Source organism: Pimephales promelas, chromosome 18 (assembly GCF_988280905.1).
Source record: "Pimephales promelas chromosome 18, fPimPro1.hap1.1, whole genome shotgun sequence".
Classification (NCBI taxonomy): Eukaryota; Metazoa; Chordata; class Actinopteri; order Cypriniformes; family Leuciscidae; genus Pimephales; species Pimephales promelas.
Window position 1 is genome coordinate 12,159,415 of NC_142786.1, and position 20,636 is coordinate 12,180,050.

Consider the following 20,636-nt stretch of genomic DNA (forward strand, 5'->3'; position numbering starts at 1 on the left):
ACTCTCCACATTAAGTGTGATAGGTAAGAATAAAGTGATATCAGTTCATAAAGTTATAATAACATAGACCGTTTCCCGGGAGGTAGGCCTACACATAACGTTACTTACAAAAATAAATAAGTTATCAATGAAATAAATTCAGCAAATAAATGTTGTACTAAAATGTAAATGTTTGACAATAAATATATAACAGCAATAGAATAGCTTTACAGTAAACAGTTTTTTTTTTTTTTTGCAGTGCTAGCCTATCTTATATGACGCAAGACCATGTAAAGAAACAAAAAAAAAAAACAGAAAAAGTAGCAATTAGTTATAGAATAACGGACACAGCACATCAATGATCATCATGTTTGTAGCATGATCCAGGCCAGGGGATTAAAACGTCCAAAATATATTTCAGGCCTAGTGGAGTTGGTAACTAATAATAGTAGTAAAAGTGTAAAGTTGCATACAATGGAAATACTCACTAATGCAAGAAAAAACTACCTCAAAAAACTGTAATCTGTGCTGTTGTCCAGTAGCCTGGTTCAACCAGACTCTAGTTCATTTCATTTCCACATAGAGTCTGGAACCGCTCCATAGACCCCTTCAATGTTTGTACACATTGGAATCCTCTGTTGGGTGCGCGCGCAGCATGGGGTCAGAAAAATGGCGCGGCTAATAGACCGGCATGATATTATGTCAAGTTATGCACTGTCTTTACCACCACAGGAACGGGAACATTACCATAACAAACTTGTTTTAGTTAATGGCGATTGTCTCCCTGATCCCGAGCTCATAACAGAATGGGTAGACAACGTCAGTAAGTGGCCAGATATTCAATGGCCCGCCATATACAGCTATCTGGTTGACAAGCCGAGTGTTTACACACGCGAAAAGCTCAAAGCCTACAAATTGCTAGACGCGTATAATTACGTAGTTTGTGGGCATGTTCAAACGGTTTTATATAGCGATATAAGCGATGACTTTTGTGCGTTAATAGCGGAGGTTTTACCGAGCCAGCGCCAGGGGAAAAAGACCTCTATGTACAAAGCCTGGGTCGTGATCAACAAGCGGGAAGGCTACATCCATACTGCAAATTGCACCTGCAAGGCAGGGTAACGTTAATTATTTATCATATTGGAGACGGATGCACTGTAGACTGATTGACTTGATGGTTATATTTCCCTAGAAAACTGTCCCGACTAGGCTACTAATCACTTACCCAGCATCCGTCACCTTTCCTCCAGTGTCATTCTTGCTAAACTAAACGTGTGTCTGTCATTTCACCAATTATCGCTGAGATGCGTGGAAATCGGAGATGGTCCTCACTGCAGAACATGAAATCCATGGGGAGGAGTCGGATCCAGATCCAACTTCTCCCACCTTACATACACCTAAACCTAACCAACTCCGCCCCCTGATCCCTAAACCCACCCCTAATCCGTAAACCCAACCCTAATCCTACCCATCTCCACCCCTTGGATCGTGATCCGACTCCTCCCCGTGGATCTCATGTTCTGCATTGAGGTGCTGGAGAATCACGTCAGTGCGTGATGTAAAAAACAAAAAACAAAAAAAAAAAACATAAAAACACCTCATTAAGACACAACACACGGTTAGAACAAGCATGCACAGTGTACATAGCCTATGTAAAAAATACATAAAACAAAAATCATAGTTGGCATGTTAGTATTTATTCTGTAGCTATGTCTTATCTGCAGTATGTAGTAGTATGTCACCTGCAGACCCATTTGCTGAGAGCAAGTGCTAATTTCAAGACCCACTCATAACATGAAGGATAATGGTTTGACATGTAAATTAAATTTTATTTAATTTCAGGCTTGGGTCATGCTGCAGTCATGCAGCTGCAATTTTATTCAAAATGGAAATCTGTGTTAGGATGGGATGGACAGAGAAACCAGCAGTCACTTCTGGAGAGTGCAAGTGGAAAGACTTAAGCAGGAAAGAAGTCGAACCAGCCCCATTAAAGAAAATCAGCTTCTGCAAACCAAAGAGGACAGGAAGGCTAGACAGGCAGCTTCCAGAAACGGCCAGGAGTAGGTCTAGTGCCACAGCCAGAGCCACAGGCATGTAATAGATGAGAGCATAGATAAGATTCCTTTTGCCAAAAGATCATTTTGTTTATTTTCAATACTCCTCCCAAATTTTTTGACATTGTAATGTCACATAAGGATCAAGTTTGTTCGACAGCCATTTCACACTGTAATGGATAAATTAATGCCATGCATAGTGTTATGGTAGTTCTGGAAATAAGAATACCTACAGTAGATCTAGATTGTGCTCTAACCATTTAAAATGATATATTATTATACAAATTGAGGGAGAGAAAAATTTGTTGAAATGTGACTATGTAAGCGATAATGTAGAGCGATTGTTTTAGCGAATACAAACCTGATCAGGACGGACGCGAAGCAGAATGGTCTTGAATCAGCCCTAAGGGTTTGTATTTACTAACAGCTGCCTCACTACATTATCCTGCTTATTACATTGCTACCTACCAAATAAATAAATTTTACTCAAATTTTACTTTACGGTGTGTTATACTTAGCAGTGGTCTGTTATCAACAAATAACAGACCACATTCTACATTACAATCCCACCAAGCCATGTAATAAGTGATATAATTGTCTGGTTGTTCTTTCCACAGTGTTGACAGATGCTGCAGTACTGACAAGTATAGAAAATAGTGATACAGACACTGCATCCGATACTGACACAGAGGAACACTCAAACTTACCCGAGCCCTTGACTGCTTTATTTGATGGAACACTCAGGGAACTCTCACCACAAGAATTGCAGGTTAAATGTGAGGACACATTTCACAGACTGAAGAATAAACTACAACCTCATCAGTGTGAAAGGCTGGAATTTATCACAAGACAACAGTCCACCTCAAAAGATTGGCAAACCTACAGGGCTGGTCGAATTACAAGTACCAGGTTTTACCGTGTGGCTACAGCTGACAATATCACCAACACCTACCTGAGTGAGATAATGCAGTACAACCACACACAGCTAAATGTCCCATCGGTTCTCTGGGGTAAGTCCATGGAAGAAACTGCAAGACAAGCCTACACGTCCCTTATGGTCGAAAACCATCAAGACTTTAGTGTGAGTTCCTGTGGCTTAGTGGTGCGGCCTTCTGAGCCACACCTCGGATCATCACCAGATGGCATGGTAAGATGTACCTGTTGTGGCAAAGGTTTGGTAGAAATTAAATGTCCTTACAAATACCGCAATGGTCTTCAGGGAAGCACAGAGGACAGACAGTTTTGCCTGGACGAATCTTTAAATTTGAAGAATTCACACCCATACTACTATCAAACCCAACTCCATATGTTTGTAAGTGACGTAAGCTACTGTGATTTTGTGGTGTGGACGAGAAACGAGGTTATAGTGCAACGCATCCTCAAAAACACAGAGTTTCTGCAGGAGAATTTGCCAAAGGCTCAACATGCCTTCATTTCAACTGTGTTGCCTGAGATCCTAACAAGAAGACATGACCCTTCCTTGCTGGAACAATCAGTCTGCAAAATCTGTGAAAGGCCAGATTTCGGGAAAATGATTAACTGTGCCAGATGTAATTGCCACTTCCATTACAGCTGCGCACAGATCAAGAGGAAGTCAGCAACTTGGTTATGTAAAGAATGTCAAGACAACTGACTGTTTTCTTTGTCAATCCCAGAAGCCAAGTGTTGACTGGTGAACAACAATTTTACTGATGGGTTGTCTCCTGAATGTATATTGTTGTCTGTATACAGATGCCCTTGTTATTGTTTGTTTGTTTGTATGCAGATGCACATCAATTTAAGACATTTACAATTCCTTTTAATTATCCAGTAGCGTAAATAAAACAAGTTACAGTAAATTATTATATGTATATGATTTTCTTTATTGGAACATGTCCAGAAACAATGTTACATATTTACAAAACAAGTATCTTAGCGAAATACATTTTATTTGGCATTTTGTAAAATGGCATGATTTCTGTTGCTAAATACTGGAATTATCCTTTAATCATTAAATATTTCAAATTACTTATTTGGGAACTACACTTTTACAGAGGTTTGTTAGAGCACCGCACACAGTCACTACATCATCTAGCATATCAACCTGAGACACAGGGATAACAGTTTGTAAAATTTTGAAGTTTTTCCACCGACCAATGACTCGTTCAACGTGAATCCTAACCCGAGACAGTTGTCTGGATGTGTCTACTTCTAGTGCCGACAGTTGCTTTTTACCTTTAGTAAAATGAGGGATATATACGAAGAGTGGCACCGCAAGCTGCAAGCTCATCCCGTATTAAAAATCCTCTATCAGCTAAAACCTCATCCAGGCTCCAACAGTTCCAGAAAACCTGACTCCTTGGTGATCTGTTTATCAGAAACACGCCCACCCCACCCTGGAGACAAAAATGAAATTGCCCCAGCAGGTGTGATGGCAATCAAATATTTTAATGTATTATTGTGTTTGTAATTAGACCAGGTCTGGGCCCTCGCAGTCAAATTGCTAGGTCGAGCTATAAAAATTTCTGTGCAATCTATTATGCAGCGGCATTTTTTAAAGTGTCGTTTAAACGGTTTGGCCATATTTTTAAGTATAGCTTCCTTACTTGGCCATTTAATTAACGGCTTAAGAACCACAGACATAACAGATATCCAGCTCCGAAAAATATTTGATACAGTGCTTGTTGTTACATGAAATCTATATGCCAGGTCAGTGTTACTGAGGCCCATCCTTAATTTCATCAAAACCATCAATAATTGGTCCTCTAGAGCAGTCATTCCCAAAGTCGGGGTCCCGACCCACACGTGGGTCGCGGGAGATTTTGTCTGGGTCGTCAAGTCGAGCACTATTTTTCAGTGTGTTGTAGGCTACTCTCTAGATATGGGCTATTCAATTGGCGGCCCGCCAATCATCTCCATACGGCCGAGGGCACCCCAACCTCCCTCTCCTCCTATTTTCTGGTGGTGCCGCGCGGCTAAATTTGGTTAGATATGCGCGTGGACGCAGTGGCGCGTGCAGCTGGATGACTATACGCACGCACTGTGTGTGTACCATGAGCACTCCGACTGACCTGAGAGAAAAGTTTACAGTCCGAATATTTCAGCAGTTTTTATGTGTGTCCCGTATTTCTGTCGACTGAACCAGCGATAATAATCAGTCGTTGGTTTGATTATTTCCTTTCCATGAATTGGCCATTGGCCAAACGCGCGTGCATAACGGTCTGAAACGATTCGGATTTGTTCACCTGAAGCGGTTTCTCGGTAAGTAACAACAAATAGAGAACAAAATAGCGCTGGTTTCAGTCGTTTCACTAGTTTACTTTGAACTAGGCAGCACGGCCCAGTGGATAACGGAACGCAAAGCTTAAAGGAGTTGCGTTTACTCCCGGTCCCGGACACTATTATTAAACAACGTTGCGCGACATCCTTTAAGAAGCGTCGGACACGTACTCCTCTCTCTTACAAACCACACATCACTCAATGATTTTAACTAGTTTTAAATCGGATGAAACAGTCTTAACATTCCCAACACTACTGATGAGAAAAATAGAAGAAACATGAATAAAGTTAGAAGACTAAATGCCCTAATCACCCCCCTTACAAACATTTAATAGCCTGAATGTAATAATTTACCATGGTTTGGGCATAAATGTGGAATATTTATATTGAATGCTATGTTATAGTCATTTATATTGCCTTAGATTTATTAGGGGGGTAGAGGAATATGTATTTAATCGTGTGTGTAGTTTTTTTTTTTTTGTGCCTGTTTAGGCATTTTTATGCAGTGGTAGTGAGCCATGCATGGTTACAAAGTCTCAGTGTCAGAATATTTTAATTTAAGCCTATAATAATTATTATAGTAAATTATGTACTGTAACTATGAGAATATGAAAACAATGAGATGCCCTGTCAACTTTTCCTTTCTCATTTCACCTCTGCATATTGTCAACAACAGGTTAAACAAAAAAAGTGCTTTGTCAAATATCTGTATCTCTTTTAAATAGTTAACTGGAAGCTTAAAAAATGACCTTAAAAAATGGTCATACATATTTTGTTAATGCATAAATTCTCGTCGTGATATATGAACTATATGGGCCTAATGTTTTTTGGGTCAGAAGGATTTATCGACTTTAAAATGTGGGTCGCCAGAAAAAAAGTTTGGGAAACACTGCTCTAGAGGAAGGGCTTGGTGACTTATCTCAATATTGCAATGTAACTTTTTAAGGAGCCATTCAAAGATTACAGAGGTCAGTCCAGTGAAAAACAGTAATTGCCCAATGCTACTCTTAACATTGCTGTATGAAAATTTGGAATTCTGTAACTCATGTCTTAGTTCTTCATTCTCACTGCGTAATTTAAAACAGTCCTGCTGCAGGTTGATGTAGTCTTCCTGCAGTTGATGATGTCTAAAGCGAAGATCATCATGTTCCTTTCTCGACACTGGGTGGTCCCCTTCAGCTTCCTCCTCATCTTGAACAGAAAACAAAAAGACATTCAGAAGTTCAGTAAAAAATTGACCATTTTGGAGGGTGTAGCTTGTGCACTCTTACAAAAAAGGGTTCTATGTAGCATAGGGTTCTTTACTCAACTCCAAAGGACATTTTATGCTAAAAAAAGGTTCAATAATGACAAGAAAGAACACTTTTGGCACAAAGGTTCTTTAAAGGCCATTATTCATTCATATATTAGATTATTCTGCAACATTTTGTAGTTGTTATTAAATTATTGTTTATTAAACCGTTGTAGTAACTTAATATCACATTTTAATCATGCAGATTTTTGGAGGATAAAAACTGAAATGGCACTCTTCATGTGATATTTATTAACTACATTTTAACCACCATATCTTGAATTTTGTGATCATTCACATGCATTGCATTTTAGGGGTTCCAAATACATAGCGCTTTAGAACCTTTTAAGGTTCTATATAGCAGCCTTTCTCAAACTTTTTTCAGGCAGGGCACCTTTCAAAAGTGCATAAAATCTCAAGGCACCCCAGTGTAAAATATAATTTAAAAACACTGCATAACCCAAATTTAAATGCAAATGTCTTGTTTAGTTAGACAGAACAGTAATGAACAGAGCATAATATGAACTGTAAATAACAATAATAATAAAAACTTTATAGCACCTTTAAAAACACAGGTTTGCAAAGTAATTCACAAAATAATTAATCAGAGACACAAATGCCATAAAACCGTAAGAGGTGGACCGCCCAATACAAGAACCCAATAACAAATCCAGACCAGGAGAACTCAAATGAAGTGCAGGATGCAGATAAAATAAAAATCCCCGGCTCTTGTGGGGATTTTCTTTTCAAAAAACGATCCATAATGCTGTAACTAAAGTGGCCTAAATTTACGTTTATTTTTACGTTTCTGTCAGTCTGAGGTGTTGCTATAACGCGTTGCTATGGATTGCGTCACTTGCGTCAAGTTGTGTGTGTCTTGCTTCGGTCTTGTGAGACGGATTTTTTTATGATTAATTTTATATGTTTATCTAAAATGAATTTACAATTTTATTAATATGTTCATATGTTTAAAAAGAAGAATGTAAATTCAAATATATTTATATATGAAATGTCAGCTGTTTTTTTTTTCTGGGGTTTTTTTTCCCCACATTTTTTTTAGCCTACGTAATTTTTTGGCGGCACCCCTGACACAGCTAGGGGGCACCCCAGTGTGCCGCGGCACCCACTTTGAGAAAGGCTGCTATATAGAACCTTTTCTTCTAAGAGTGTGGTACCACAGGACTGGTGTATTAGACTGCATTAGTTTAAGCTTTACGTTCAAGAGATTTTTCATACCACTGCAATGATCAACGGTACAGTCTTGTTCCATTTCATCCATGGAAGAAGCCGGTTGCATGTCAAGACGTTCATCTCTCTTCCTTTTCCTTTGATACCTAAAGGAAAACAAAAGGAACAATTAGTGCTGTGTGAAACCTAGTTAAATTAGGCCTGCACAATATTGCTGTGATATTGAAATGTTCAAGAAAAAAAAAAAAAAAGAATCAACATGAAATTAATTAATTCACATGAAAAAGGAATTAAAATGCTGTAATTGTAATATTTTTAATCAGATATTATAGATAGATACTTTTTTAGTCGTACCTGTCCATTTTTGGCTTAGGTGTCTGGCTTTGTTTTGTGTACACAAACAAGGAGGGCACAAAGTCAGGACTACTGGAGTCAAGTGAAGCCTCTCCTACAAAAAAAGAATTGCACACATTGATTAATGCGTTATCTACTGTTGAAAGTAATATAAATATTAAATCTAATATAAAGCTAGTCTGCTAGGTCTGTAGGGGTTAATTGTGACAGGTCACAATTAATGCCAGATATCAAATTTCACCTACAGTTATTAAACCAGTCTAAAGTTTACAGAAAATATTCGTTTACTTACCATGGCTAGAGTTAAGACGTGGTAAGTAAAATGTTGTTGTCACAATGTTGGCGCTAGCCTTCGGCTAATTAACGATTCCAACAGCTGGCTAGCGGAGCATGCCATTAACAAACTATTAACCTGCATGTTTAACGTTATAGTCTAGGGTACAGAAAATTCATGCAGTCTTTTGTTTCGAGTTTAATCTAAATTTAATAGAAAGGGATGATGAAGGATGATTTTAACTTACCTGATATGAAGTGAGCGCTACAAACACGAGCCTCTTTGATCATAGCATTGTCCCAGTCTGCCCGTTTAATGGCTTGCAGCCACAGATGTCGTCTATTTTTTTGAAAAGGATGAGATCCTGCAGGAATCCTGAAAAATTTGACTCCGCAACTACTGCGATTTGCACAACCTACAACGCAACAAGTAGGCATGCTGACGAGAAATTCTCTGGTTACAGCACGATGGAATCAACTTTTCTGACCCCGACATGCGCACTGCGCACCGCAAATTTTTCTGTGACGTCAACCGTGAAGGGGTCTCAGCCTCAAAATACCACGCAGGAAACGGCTTACCAGTGGGTGTCTCCCGAGAGAAACTGGTAAGCTGACAACGCCGCCACATACACCTTCAGTGTGGAGTGGGATAACCCTGTGGAGAAACGCTCCTGAAGGAATTCCAGCACCGCCGACACCGGGCCGTTAACTGGATCCAACTGGCGCTCTCTACACCAAGAGGTGAACATTTTCCACCTCAAGGCATATAATTTCCTCGTGGACGGAGCTCTGGACTGGAGAATGGTCTCTACGACCTCAGCCGAGAGGCCTGACCCTATGAGCTGGGCCCCCTCAGAGGCCAGGCCCATAGTCTCCAGAGATCTGGGCGGGGGTGCAGTATCGACCCGCACGCCTGGGAGAGAAGGTCCCCCCTGACCGGAATCTCCAGCGGAGACCCGTCCAGGAGAGAGACAAGGTCCGAAAACCACACTCGGGCCGGCCAGTACGGGGCTATTAACAGTAGACTGACCCTGTCCCGGCGAACCCTCTCCAGAACTCCTGGGAGCAGAGCAATCGGGGGAAAAGCGTACAGGGGTGACCTCGGCCACTCCTGCACCATCGCATCCACCCCCAACGGGGCTGGTGGACTTAGAGCGAACCACAGCGGACACTGTGAATTCTCGCTGGAAGCAAAGAGGTCTACCTCGGCACGACCGAAATGATTCCAAAGGAGCTCCACCACCTCGGGGTGGAGTCTCCACTCCCCGGGCCTCGGCCCCTGCCTCGACAGGAAGTCTGCTCCCTGATTCAGATAACCTGGAATATACATAGCTCTTAAAGAGAGAAGTTTCCCCTGGGACCACAAAAGGATCTGGCGAGCCAGTTTGTAAGAGGGCGAGAGCGCAGGCCCCCCTGATGATTTATATAAGAGACCACCGATGTGTTGTCTGACCGGACGAGCACATGGTGGCCCCTTAGGTCTGACAGGAAGTGTTTCAGAGCCTGAAACACCGCCAACATCTCCAAGCAATTTATGTGCAGATGACGAAGATGGTCCTGCCACAGACCCCGGGCTGAGCGACCACTCATGATCGCCCCCCAGCCTGTGAGGGAGGCATCCGTTGTTAAAGTCACACGACGACACGGAGCTCCCAGCACCGGTCCCAGGGATAGGAACCAAGACTCTTTCCACACAGCCAGGGCACGGAGGCAACATCTCGTGACCCTGATCGTGCGAAACGGGTTTCCCCTCGGGGAAAACCCTTTGGTTCTGAGCCACCACTGTAGCGGTCTCATATGCAGCAGGCCACGGGGAATAACGTTGGACGCTGCCGCTAATAGACCCAGGATTCTCTGATAATCCTTGACCGTAAGTGACTGGCCTAGCTTCGCTTGCCTGACGGCTGCGAGAATCGCTGCTATACGGGCAGAAGACAGATGAGCCTGCATTGTCGTTGAATCCCAAACGACGCCCAAAAAAGTGGTCCTCTGAACCGGAGAAAGCACACTTTTCTTGGCGTTGAGTCTCAACCCCAACCTTCTTATATGGGCGAGGACGACATCTCGATGCCGAATCGCCTGATGCTCCGATTGAGCTAGAATCAACCAATCGTTGATATAATTCAAAATGCGAATGCCCTGGAGCCGCAGCGGAGCCAGAGTCCATGCATTTCGTGAAGGTTCGAGGAGACAGAGCTAGGCCGAACGGAAGAACCCGATATTGGTACGCTTCGCCCCCAAAAGCGAACCTCAGGAACTTCCGGTGTTGCGGAAGGATGGAAATATGGAAGTAAGCGTCTTTTAGATCTATCGTGACAAACCAGTCCTCGGATCTGATTTGTGACACGATTTGTTTGAGAGTAAGCATTTTGAACTTGAGCTTCCCCACAGAGCGATTCAACAGGCGCAGATCTAAAATCGGACGTAACCCCCCATCCTTCTTTGGAACGATGAAATATCGGCTGTAATAACCTGACTCTCTGTCGGGAGGAAGAACTCGTTCTATCGCCCCCTTCAGTAATAACGTTTTCACCTCCTGTTCCATAACCAGAGCCTGCTCGGGGACCACCACTGTGGGTAGAACCCCCCGAAAGCGAGGCGGGCGCGACCTGAACTGGATCGCGTACCCTAGCTCGATATTCTGCAGGACCCATTGAGACACATTTGGAAGACTTTTCCATTCCGCCAAAAATTCTACTAAGGGTACCAGTCTCTCGAGACTGGCCTCTGGATGTTGTAAACTGCTCCTCTGTGTCGGCGAGCGTCCCTCGGGAAAACACTCGCCGGGACCGACCACGCCCCCACCCGCGGGCTGGGAACATCCATAAGCTCCTCATTTGCTGGAGACTGGGATGGCGAGTCCCCTGTCTCCATAGTGTCCACACTCACAACATCCAGCTCCTCGGAACTGGATAGCTGCAGCGACGGCGCCTCGTCCCGAGCGGGAGAAACCGCAACGCGGACCCCCGCTCGATCCGAGGCGCCGGATCTGTCAGGTAAGGGCAGAGATAGAGTCCCTTCGGAACTCGTCTCCATCCCCGCTGACAGATCCATCTGCGAACCCCACGATGCGAGCCTTCGCTGTGCCTCGGCAGCAGCGGGACCCGAACCGCGGGGAGCGCGAACCGAGCCACTCTCCTCAAAGAGAGCCCGGCGGGAGCGGAGCGTCCTCATGGGCAGACGCTCGCAATGCTCACAGCCAGCCCCCTCGAGAGCTGACTGGGCATGATGCACTCCCAGACAAGCAACACACAGGTCGTGTGTATCCCCACCCGTGATGTATCGTGGGCAGGGAGGAACACACTTCCTAAACTGCTGCTCGCTCGCCATAATATGCCTTTTTATTTTTTTTTATTTTTTTATATATATATTGTGAAAAACTCCTGCCTAGCAATCACTAAGGACAGACAAAAACACCAAATGGACAGACTGATATAGAGATCACACAGAGAGCGCTTGCTGAAGACTTCAGAAGCTGTCGCGCTTGTGTTTGTGGTGTGCTTTATAGTTTCCTGGTCGATACGTCACCCCGCCTATGACGTTCCTTCTCGCCATTGGACTGATTTCATACGTGCTTAATACGCACTCACGCAGGGGCGTTCCCATTGCGATTACACGCAGCTCGAAGTTTCCTGAACGGGAAACTAAAAAGAATGAGCCAAAGTTTGAGAATGGTTTGTTGTTTTTATTTGAGCTTTCCTGCATATTACACATTGGAATGTTGTTGTTCACAGTCAGGGACTATATTTTTCTAGTGGAAGGAATGTTTTTATTGATTAAACTACATGAAAGTTGCACTAATACATTGTTTTTTATTGTAATATCGTGTGGCAACCATTTTATAAAAGCAATAAGGTACTCGAGGCAAGTGCTGTATCGTGAATAAGTAACGGCTGAAGGGGTTGTAACAACGCCCTTCAGCCGTTACTTATTCACGATACAGCACAGCCTCTCGTACCTTATTGCTTACTTATAGCATTGATTACTGTGGAGGGGAGATGTTTTTTAATTCCACATGGAACCCCATTAAGTTTTATTTTCTATATTTTTTACATAACTGCTTTTGAAGATGTGAATTCAGTCAATCTGTTGGAATAGATTTGTTCCTTAGTGTAAAATAGAAATGCATGGTCATTTTATTTTATAAATATAAGCAAAAAGATTTTATTAGGCTATTTTTGTTTAAACGTGCGTGTTGCATATTTTAAAATATATATATATATATATACACATATTTGATATTGCCTATTTAGGCGAATTATAGCATTGATTCTACTGTGGAGGGGGAAAAAAGCCAGGGCTGGGTCTGCCTCCTCCAGGGGCACCGCTTGCAGCTTCACTACCTGATCCACAAAGGGAGTGGTAGGAACATTGGGCACATATCCAAGCCAGGGTCTCAACATCACCTGAGAAAGGCCCGGCCCCAACTCTAGGCACGATTCATCGACCGAAAAAGCCTGCAGATCCCCGACCCTCTTAAAAGGGGCCAAAGCCAACAGGAGCGCTTTCTTAATGGACAGGATATTTAGCTCCACTGTCAGCAAAGGCTCAAAGGGCTTTAAAGAGCTCTCCTAGGTCCCAGGAGGGTACAGAGTGCAAAACACAAGGTGGATTTAACCTCCTAGCACCCTTAAGCCAAGTTCACACTACATGATTTTAAGCCCGATTTATGCCCGATTTGCAAATCGCTGAGTCGCCGACAGGTCAGGGTGTTATCGCGTGCAAATCGCGGGAGATTAGTGGACGATGAACGCTTGCCAATCTGTTAGTACGAAAGAGCCAACAACGCAGCGAAAACGCTCGCAGACGCCTCGCAGACGCGTCACCGAGCCCAAAAAAATATCTAGCCTGCTAGATATCCAGAGCAGTCGCGCGACTCAAACTCAGTGATGTCATGAGTACAGCCAATCATAGCAACGCATGGGTTGAGAACACCAGGTAAATCTTAGTTTTTCTCTCTTTTTTTGCATTTTTTCCCTCAGAGCAGATCGTCGAGCAAACAGTGTGCAGCACTAGTTTCTGTCTGACGTCCATATTCACGTGTTGTGTTCTCTTCTTCGCTGGGTATTGGCTCAATATTTATTTATTGCGTGTTTTTTTCGTGACAACACGTGGTTTGTTGACAAGATAGAATCGTTGGGTGACAGAGTTGTTGTCAACTTGTTATTTATTTGATTATTTTCAGGATTTAGACCGTAACATAGTACTGAAACAGCTCTTATTGAGTCACAAATGATTTGCTCTTATCATCCGATCGTGGTTGTATCTCTATGCAGTGCGTTGTCAACTCGTGTAGTGAGTTACCTCCTGCTGTGGATCAATCACGTTGTGTTGTGTGGTGTGAACAGTTAACAACTTGAGCACTCCAGATTTCACTGAGAGCAAGTCATGTAGTGTGAACCGGACAGTTCAGCCCGACGTTTTAAAATCATGCAGTGTGAACAAGGCATTAAGGAATCTGATGATCAGGTCGTGCTTCCCTACAGACTTACCTTCCACTACATTGTGATGTGCGGCTATTGCAGCAACATAACTTTGAGGGTGGAGGGAGACACCCTCAAAGTGTAGGAAGTCTTGTAGGAAGGAAAGCACGACTCTGATCGTAGGAAAATCTTGTAGGAAGGAAAGCACGACTCTGATCAGGCAAGTTCGGGGGTCCTCCTGCCGTTCCACTTCAAGACATAGAGGCACCTCATAGAGGGGGCTCTAGCAGAAGTGATGGTGTTTACCACTGCCTGTGGTAGATCACTTAGAACCTCTGCGTCCCATCCAGGGACCAGACATGGAGTTTCATCCTCGGATGCCACGATCGACATCTGATCCTCAGGTGGCGCCCCGAAGGAGACAACCAGAACCACCCGAGGGGGCTTCGGCCGCTCCACCGGAAGCGCCGATGGCAACGTGCTGCTAGAGGTGATCCTCATCCGCTCACCAACAGGAATCACCCAAGTAGCCACCTGCCGAACTGAACCGGCAGACGAACTAGATCGAGGACTATCTGAAGGGGCTCCCCATGTTTCAGGGTTCTCAGTCGCAAACGTAGCTTCACCAGAGTCATATTCCTGCAATGAGAACATGACTCATCCACAAACACTGCCTCAGCGTGTGCTAAGCCCAGACACGAGAGGCAGTGTTTGTGGCCATCATGCTGAGGGAGAAGTCGACCACATCCAGAAACGCACGGTTGAGACGACATCCTGAAAAGGACGCGAACACACCGTGATGCTCTTTTGTTAAAAGAAAAGAAAAAGAAAAAAGAAACTGCTCCTTTAAGTACTGAAGCGCCAAGGGTTCACCGCAGCAGACACCACCGGAAACTGCAACCCACGTGCTGCACTCAGACACGAGATCACTTGAAGTGCCATCACACCAGCACCCTACGAGACGTTTCTTCTTCCTAGAAGGCTCTCTTCACTCTTCAGAACAGCAGTTAACACTCTGTGAGGCTCCAAAGTAAAAAACGCCATGCATTGTTTACTTCCGCTTTTTATATAGTAGGCGGCTCGCGGAATGCACATTTTGCATGCCAATTTCATTGGCTCGTTTTTAATTCTCTCGAAGGCAGTTGGCTCCTAAAAGGGAAAGGGAACACAAAAATAATAAACATTTAAATCAAAAAACCAGAACACTCATAAATAAATACACTATATATATATATATATATATATATATATATATATATCCGGACGTACAAAATAGCAGGAAGCCGAGTGTATAAAGCAGCAGCGTCAAACAGCGTAGCCCCGCAGGTGTCACTGACCAGTCTATTTCTCCTAAAATATAAACAGAACACATATACTTGCAGTCTAAAAAAGGAAGGGGCACTCAATATTTAAAGTTTTACGTACCTTCATTTCATAACAGTTGCGCATCCACGTCACGTGGATGAGGAGGAATGCCAGAGGAACGCTAGCCTGGTTCAACCAGACTCTAGTTCATTTCATTTCCACATAGAGTCTGGAACCGCTCCATTAAGAAACGTTTCCTTCCTTGTAGGCGGGTTCACTATTAAAGTTCAAATCTATTGGATCTGCCCAAAGTCACTCACGATCTGCCATAGCCAATCGCTAACGGGGTGTCGTGAGTGACGTATGTCACGCGCCGAAGAGGATTATGTTTACAATAGGATTTCAGTCAACGAGCGCCGCAGGTTTTGTTAATCTAGGAACAATTATTAATTCGAAATGTGTATTTGACACGAAGGACAGTGATATATTCATCCAACGGTGGAAGCTGTGTCTAATCTGTGGTCGTTTTCTGATCTGCCGCAAATGCTGTAACGTTAGCTGCTACAGTGAATGATCAGTCTGTCTCTATCTGCAGATGTGTAATAAACAACAATTTTTCATATTACGTCTTATTGTTTCTTAATTACCTTAATTTTGGTCTTCAAAGTATGTGTTTGTACATTTTTATATGGCATTTAGTTTTTTTAGTAAAACAAATCAACCATTGCCATCTAAAACTGAAAATCAAATATCTTCAAAGTATGGTTTTTCACATTTTTATTTATGACAATTTTTTTTTTTTTAAATCACAACCAATTTGTATGATTTACAACATGTAAAACTGACACACCAACCTCCTGCACGAGTGCACAAAGGGGCTCAAAATGTTCTATTCATCACAAGAATCAGTAAATATACAGTTGGGAATATGAGCGACTGACATGACTCCTGAGCGGATCTTCAACAATAGTTTAGCAGCCAGGACTCGGGGCTTCCGAACACCAGGCTAATAAACCGTCCTTCCAAAATGTGGTCCCTTCACTTGGTCCACTTGATCACTTGGTCCTCAGTTGTGCAACAAGAGGTGAGACGATAACAATCCGGCTTTAAATTCTGTATATTCGGCAGTTTCTTTTCCAACAACGGACCGAATAGCTTTTCTCACGTCTTTCTCCGCTGCCATTACTGAACTGAAACTGACGCGCTTACATCAACGTCATCGTTCTCAGCCACTCCCTCTATTCGCTGATTGGTCCTACAAAAAATTGATTTCTGGAAACCTAAGGATATGGAGCGATCCCAGACGCAGTACTGAAGTAAAATGAAATTGAGCGGAAGTGCGTAGGAGGGCGCAGCCAGGCTAGTTGTCCAGTAACTCCAGTTGGAATTTTCACCCGATATGGCGGCCACGCTACCGAAGCGCCATCTAGTGGCTGTTACCAAAAAAGCATCAGAGTTTCGCCTCTTGTTCTTCTATACTCTTTGATGATACGCACGAGGTGATCAAAAGCTGCTTTTGAAGTGCATACAAATGTGTGATTACTGAAAGAAAAGAGTTTAAACCTTTCCGGAGATTTATGAAGTTGGTTCAAAAGGAAATTCCCTTTGATGTTGAAAGAAAACTTCTGTGAACTCTGGTGAGTTTTTTTGTTAAGATAGCCGTGTAGTCGATGTGCTTTAACTGATTAAAGATCAGAAAATTGTATATGAGTTGTGTTATAATGAAAAAAAAATAGTCAGAGTTATAATGTTAATTGAAAGTATTGTTAATTGCGATGTTGATTGAAACTATTTGTGTTTTAATGCACGTTGTGCAAACGGAGATCGGGGAAACTGATAAATTTAATTCTTGAAACATTTATTCTATGATGTTCCCTGTATATGTACAACCCATTCTCACTCCCCGGGCGTCAAAAACTGAAGCATGGTCAAGGTCCTTCCGAGTCACAATAAAGACGCTAAAAGTACCCCAAGGCGTCAGTTAGTTGACGATTAAGGAACTCCATTGATTTCAATGGCTTGCCTTATGCATCACATTAAGACGCAAAAGGTAAATTAGATCCTACGTCATCGCAATTTTCTAAAACTCTGGTAAGAAATAAATGAGCCTATTAAATTTATGTTTTTTTATAGCCAAGTTTCTATAGCTACATAGATTTATTTCTTGCTGTCTATAAATCCTCGTTTTAATATTATTTGTAAAGACTTTTATCTGGAAACCCCAGCAACTTCAACGCATTAAAATCCATAATGCATGCTTATACATATATTTGCGTTTTTAAAATGCATAATTAAATGATTGTTTAGGTCTACTGTGAATTCAACATTGTATTGTCTCTGGTATACATCTGGCCTGTTTCTTATTGTGAAAAAATGGGAATTATTAAACCACACACACATTTATATGTATAATGCTTAATGTATTTGTTTACTGCTATTTGCTCTGTATGATATTTTTCTAATAATTAAATTATCATCTCGCTAATGTTACCTGTAGAATATTATCACGTGTATTATCGATATTTCGTGCTTTTACCGGCATGGTTCTTATGTTGGCCAATCAAAACATAACTCTATGCGTCAGTATGAAGACGCCGGAAGTACCCCTAGGCGTCACTTTATTGACGATCAAGGAACTCCATTGATATCAATTGCTTGCCTTTTGCGTCAGATTAAGACGGAAAAGGCCAATTAGACCGCTAACAGTTACAGATATATCTAACATATAGCTAACAGATTCTTCGTCATCGCAATTTTCTAAATCTCTGGTAAGAAATAAATGAGCCTATTAAATTGTTTTTTTTTATAGCCAAGATTCTACATTTATTTTTTTGCAGTCTATAAATCCTCGTTATCTGTAAAGACTTTTATCTGGAAACTCCAGCAACTCCAAAGCATTAAAATCTATAATGCATGTATCATGTTTATACATATATTTCCTTTTTTTTAATAATACATAATTAAATGATTGTTTAGGTCTACTGTGTATTGTCTCTGGTATACCTCTGGCCTGTTTATTATTGTAAAAAAAAAAGTGAAATATTAAAACACGCACATTTATATTTATAATGGTTAATGTATTTTTGACTGCTATTTACTCTTTAGGCTATTTTTACATTCGATGCCTGGAACATTATTAAATTAATTATCAGCTCGCTAATGTTATCTGTAGAATATTATCACGTGTATTATCGTTTTTATATTTCGCGCTTTTACTGGTTCTTGTTGGCCAATCAAAACATAACTCTTACACAAAATCAACAGGGAATTTTTACAATTATAATTGTTGGTTTATAATGAAGACATTTTAAATATTGTACTTTTAAAAAATAAAATAAAAAGTAAAAGAAAGCAATTCCACCAAAGAAAGTTTTCTTCTTCTTCTTCTTCTTCTTCTTCTTCTTCTTCTTCTTCTTCCTTTTTCTGGTATCTCGCGGTAAATCCTGTCGCACTTTCCAATGCGATACCTCGTGTTTGCACGGTAGGTTCTGTTACAGAAATTACAAAATGTCAGTTTCTGGATTTATTGTACTTTTGTGTATCATGTTCACACGTCTATCAAGGCTGTTATATGTCAGGGTATATTGTATATCGTTATACCCAAAACCTATTGACGGGTGCTAATGACACCTGAAGCTATGGTACTATAGTGCTAATGGTTCCAATTAGGCCTGTTACGTCAATACCAAGTGTTAGCATGCTAGCTAATAGCCAACTTTATAACCTGGGATTTGTGTCAGACTGCAATAATAGACAAGTTAAAGAATGGATGGTTAACTTTTTATTATTTACATTTAATATTGACTTGGTCTATGTTCATTCAAAGACATATATAATTTATACAAGTGTATGTACATTTGTTAAACATAATATGTGACTTATGTGTTTATGGGATTTGCATTAATACACATTCTGTAATGATAAGTAAAAAAAAAAAATACTTAACTGTTTGATTTTCATTTAAAGTAGCCTATTTCTTTCACATGATCTATACAGTACATTATGTCATCCAGTCAAAGAAATATCTAATTATAAATTTATTTATTAATTTTCTGTCCACACCACTACACTGTCTCCTATTACTGTAGCATCCAAACAGAGAACGTTAGGTACAAAACTCAAATTGTGCTCTACCAAATGATTGATAGGTCTGTTAATGGGCTCTATCTTGCACCTGGCGCAATATTTGCAGTTCCAATTTGCAGTTCCAGAAAACAATTGTGCCAATGACCAGAAAAAAACCTGGTATAATATCAGTGTCGCTTTGCGAGTACATTCAGATGCTATTTTAATGCCTGGCCATAATACAGAGTGTGAAGAGATGATTCTCTCATCTACACAGATGCATATTACTTTTTGCAAATGAAACATTATTATAAGGAAAATATATCAAAACGAGGGAAATCATTGTTGTGTCCATGACAATGGCAAAAATAGGCATAAAGCTTACACATTTACCCAAATTATTATATGCATATTTAACCAAAGCTAATTTGGGTGTGTTTGTCCCTTTCTCTTTCTTTTACGGCCTTGACGAGAATATCGATCTCCTCGGCTGTGAACCGATTCTGAAGCGCGCCTGGTAAATGCACCTTTATGATAGATTTGCTCCGGTTGAACAAGCTCACCTCGTTCATCACGCTCTTAAACGGAATGTGATATGACGCTCTTATTGGTTTATTTCCGTTACGCCCAAACCACACCTATGAATAATGAAGCTACTCCAGACCAACCCCTTTTAGATTTGTGCCAGGCGCAAGAGGCATTTTTTCCGCTGGGAAAATAGCAACAGCGCCAGGATCTGCCCAAGTTACTTGCGCTTTGCGCTTTGACACTTGCATTTCAGATCGTTATAATAGGGCCCAATGGGTTAAGAGCTTATAGCTCATAGCTTCATGTCATTCTTTCTTCAGTCGAAAAGAAATTAAGGTTTTTGATGAAAACATTCCAGGATTTTCTCCATATAATGGACTTCACTGGGAAACAAACGGTTCAAGGTCCAAATGAGAGTTTCAGTGCAGCTTCAAAGGACTTTAAACGACACCAGACGATGAATAAGGGTCTTATCAAGCGAAACGATCACTCATTTAAAAAATAAATAAAAATGTTTTAAGTTTTATAAGCACAAATGCTCGCCTTGCTGGCTTGCTCTGTTCTCTGATGCGTGTTCGTGACTCAAAGGGTCCTAGATTATTCATCATCTGGTGTCGTTTTAAGTCCTTTGAAGCTGCACTGAAACTGTCATTTGGACCTTGAACCGTTTGGACCCCATTAAAGTCCATTATATGGAGAAAATCCTGGAATGTTTTCATCAAAAACCTTAATTTCTTTTCGACTGAAGAAAGAAAGACATGGACATCTTGGATGACATGGGGATGAGTAAATTATCAGCAAAAGTTTTTTTTTTTTTTAAAGTGAACTACTCCTTTAACATGTTTTAAACAGTAGCAGTTGCCTGCACTTTATTTGATTGCATTGTAATGTTTTCTTTCTTTTTTCTTTTAGAGCAAA

General features: G+C 41.4%; 1 protein-coding gene and 1 pseudogene across 1 annotated transcript; one reads left to right on the forward strand and one right to left on the reverse strand.

The window, feature by feature from the left end:
- The first annotated feature begins 1,861 nt into the window (after positions 1 to 1,861).
- LOC148970923 (uncharacterized) lies at positions 1,862 to 3,666 on the forward strand. The gene is made up of 2 exons (XM_089123054.1): positions 1,862 to 2,039; positions 2,651 to 3,666. Exons 1-2 carry the CDS (start codon positions 1,865 to 1,867, stop codon positions 3,664 to 3,666), a joined length of 1,191 nt encoding a protein of 396 aa, XP_088979180.1. The 5' UTR covers positions 1,862 to 1,864.
- Positions 3,667 to 3,890: 224 nt separating this feature from the next.
- Positions 3,891 to 6,116, reverse strand: LOC120463220 (uncharacterized; annotated as a pseudogene).
- Between the last annotated feature and the right edge of the window lie 14,520 nt (positions 6,117 to 20,636).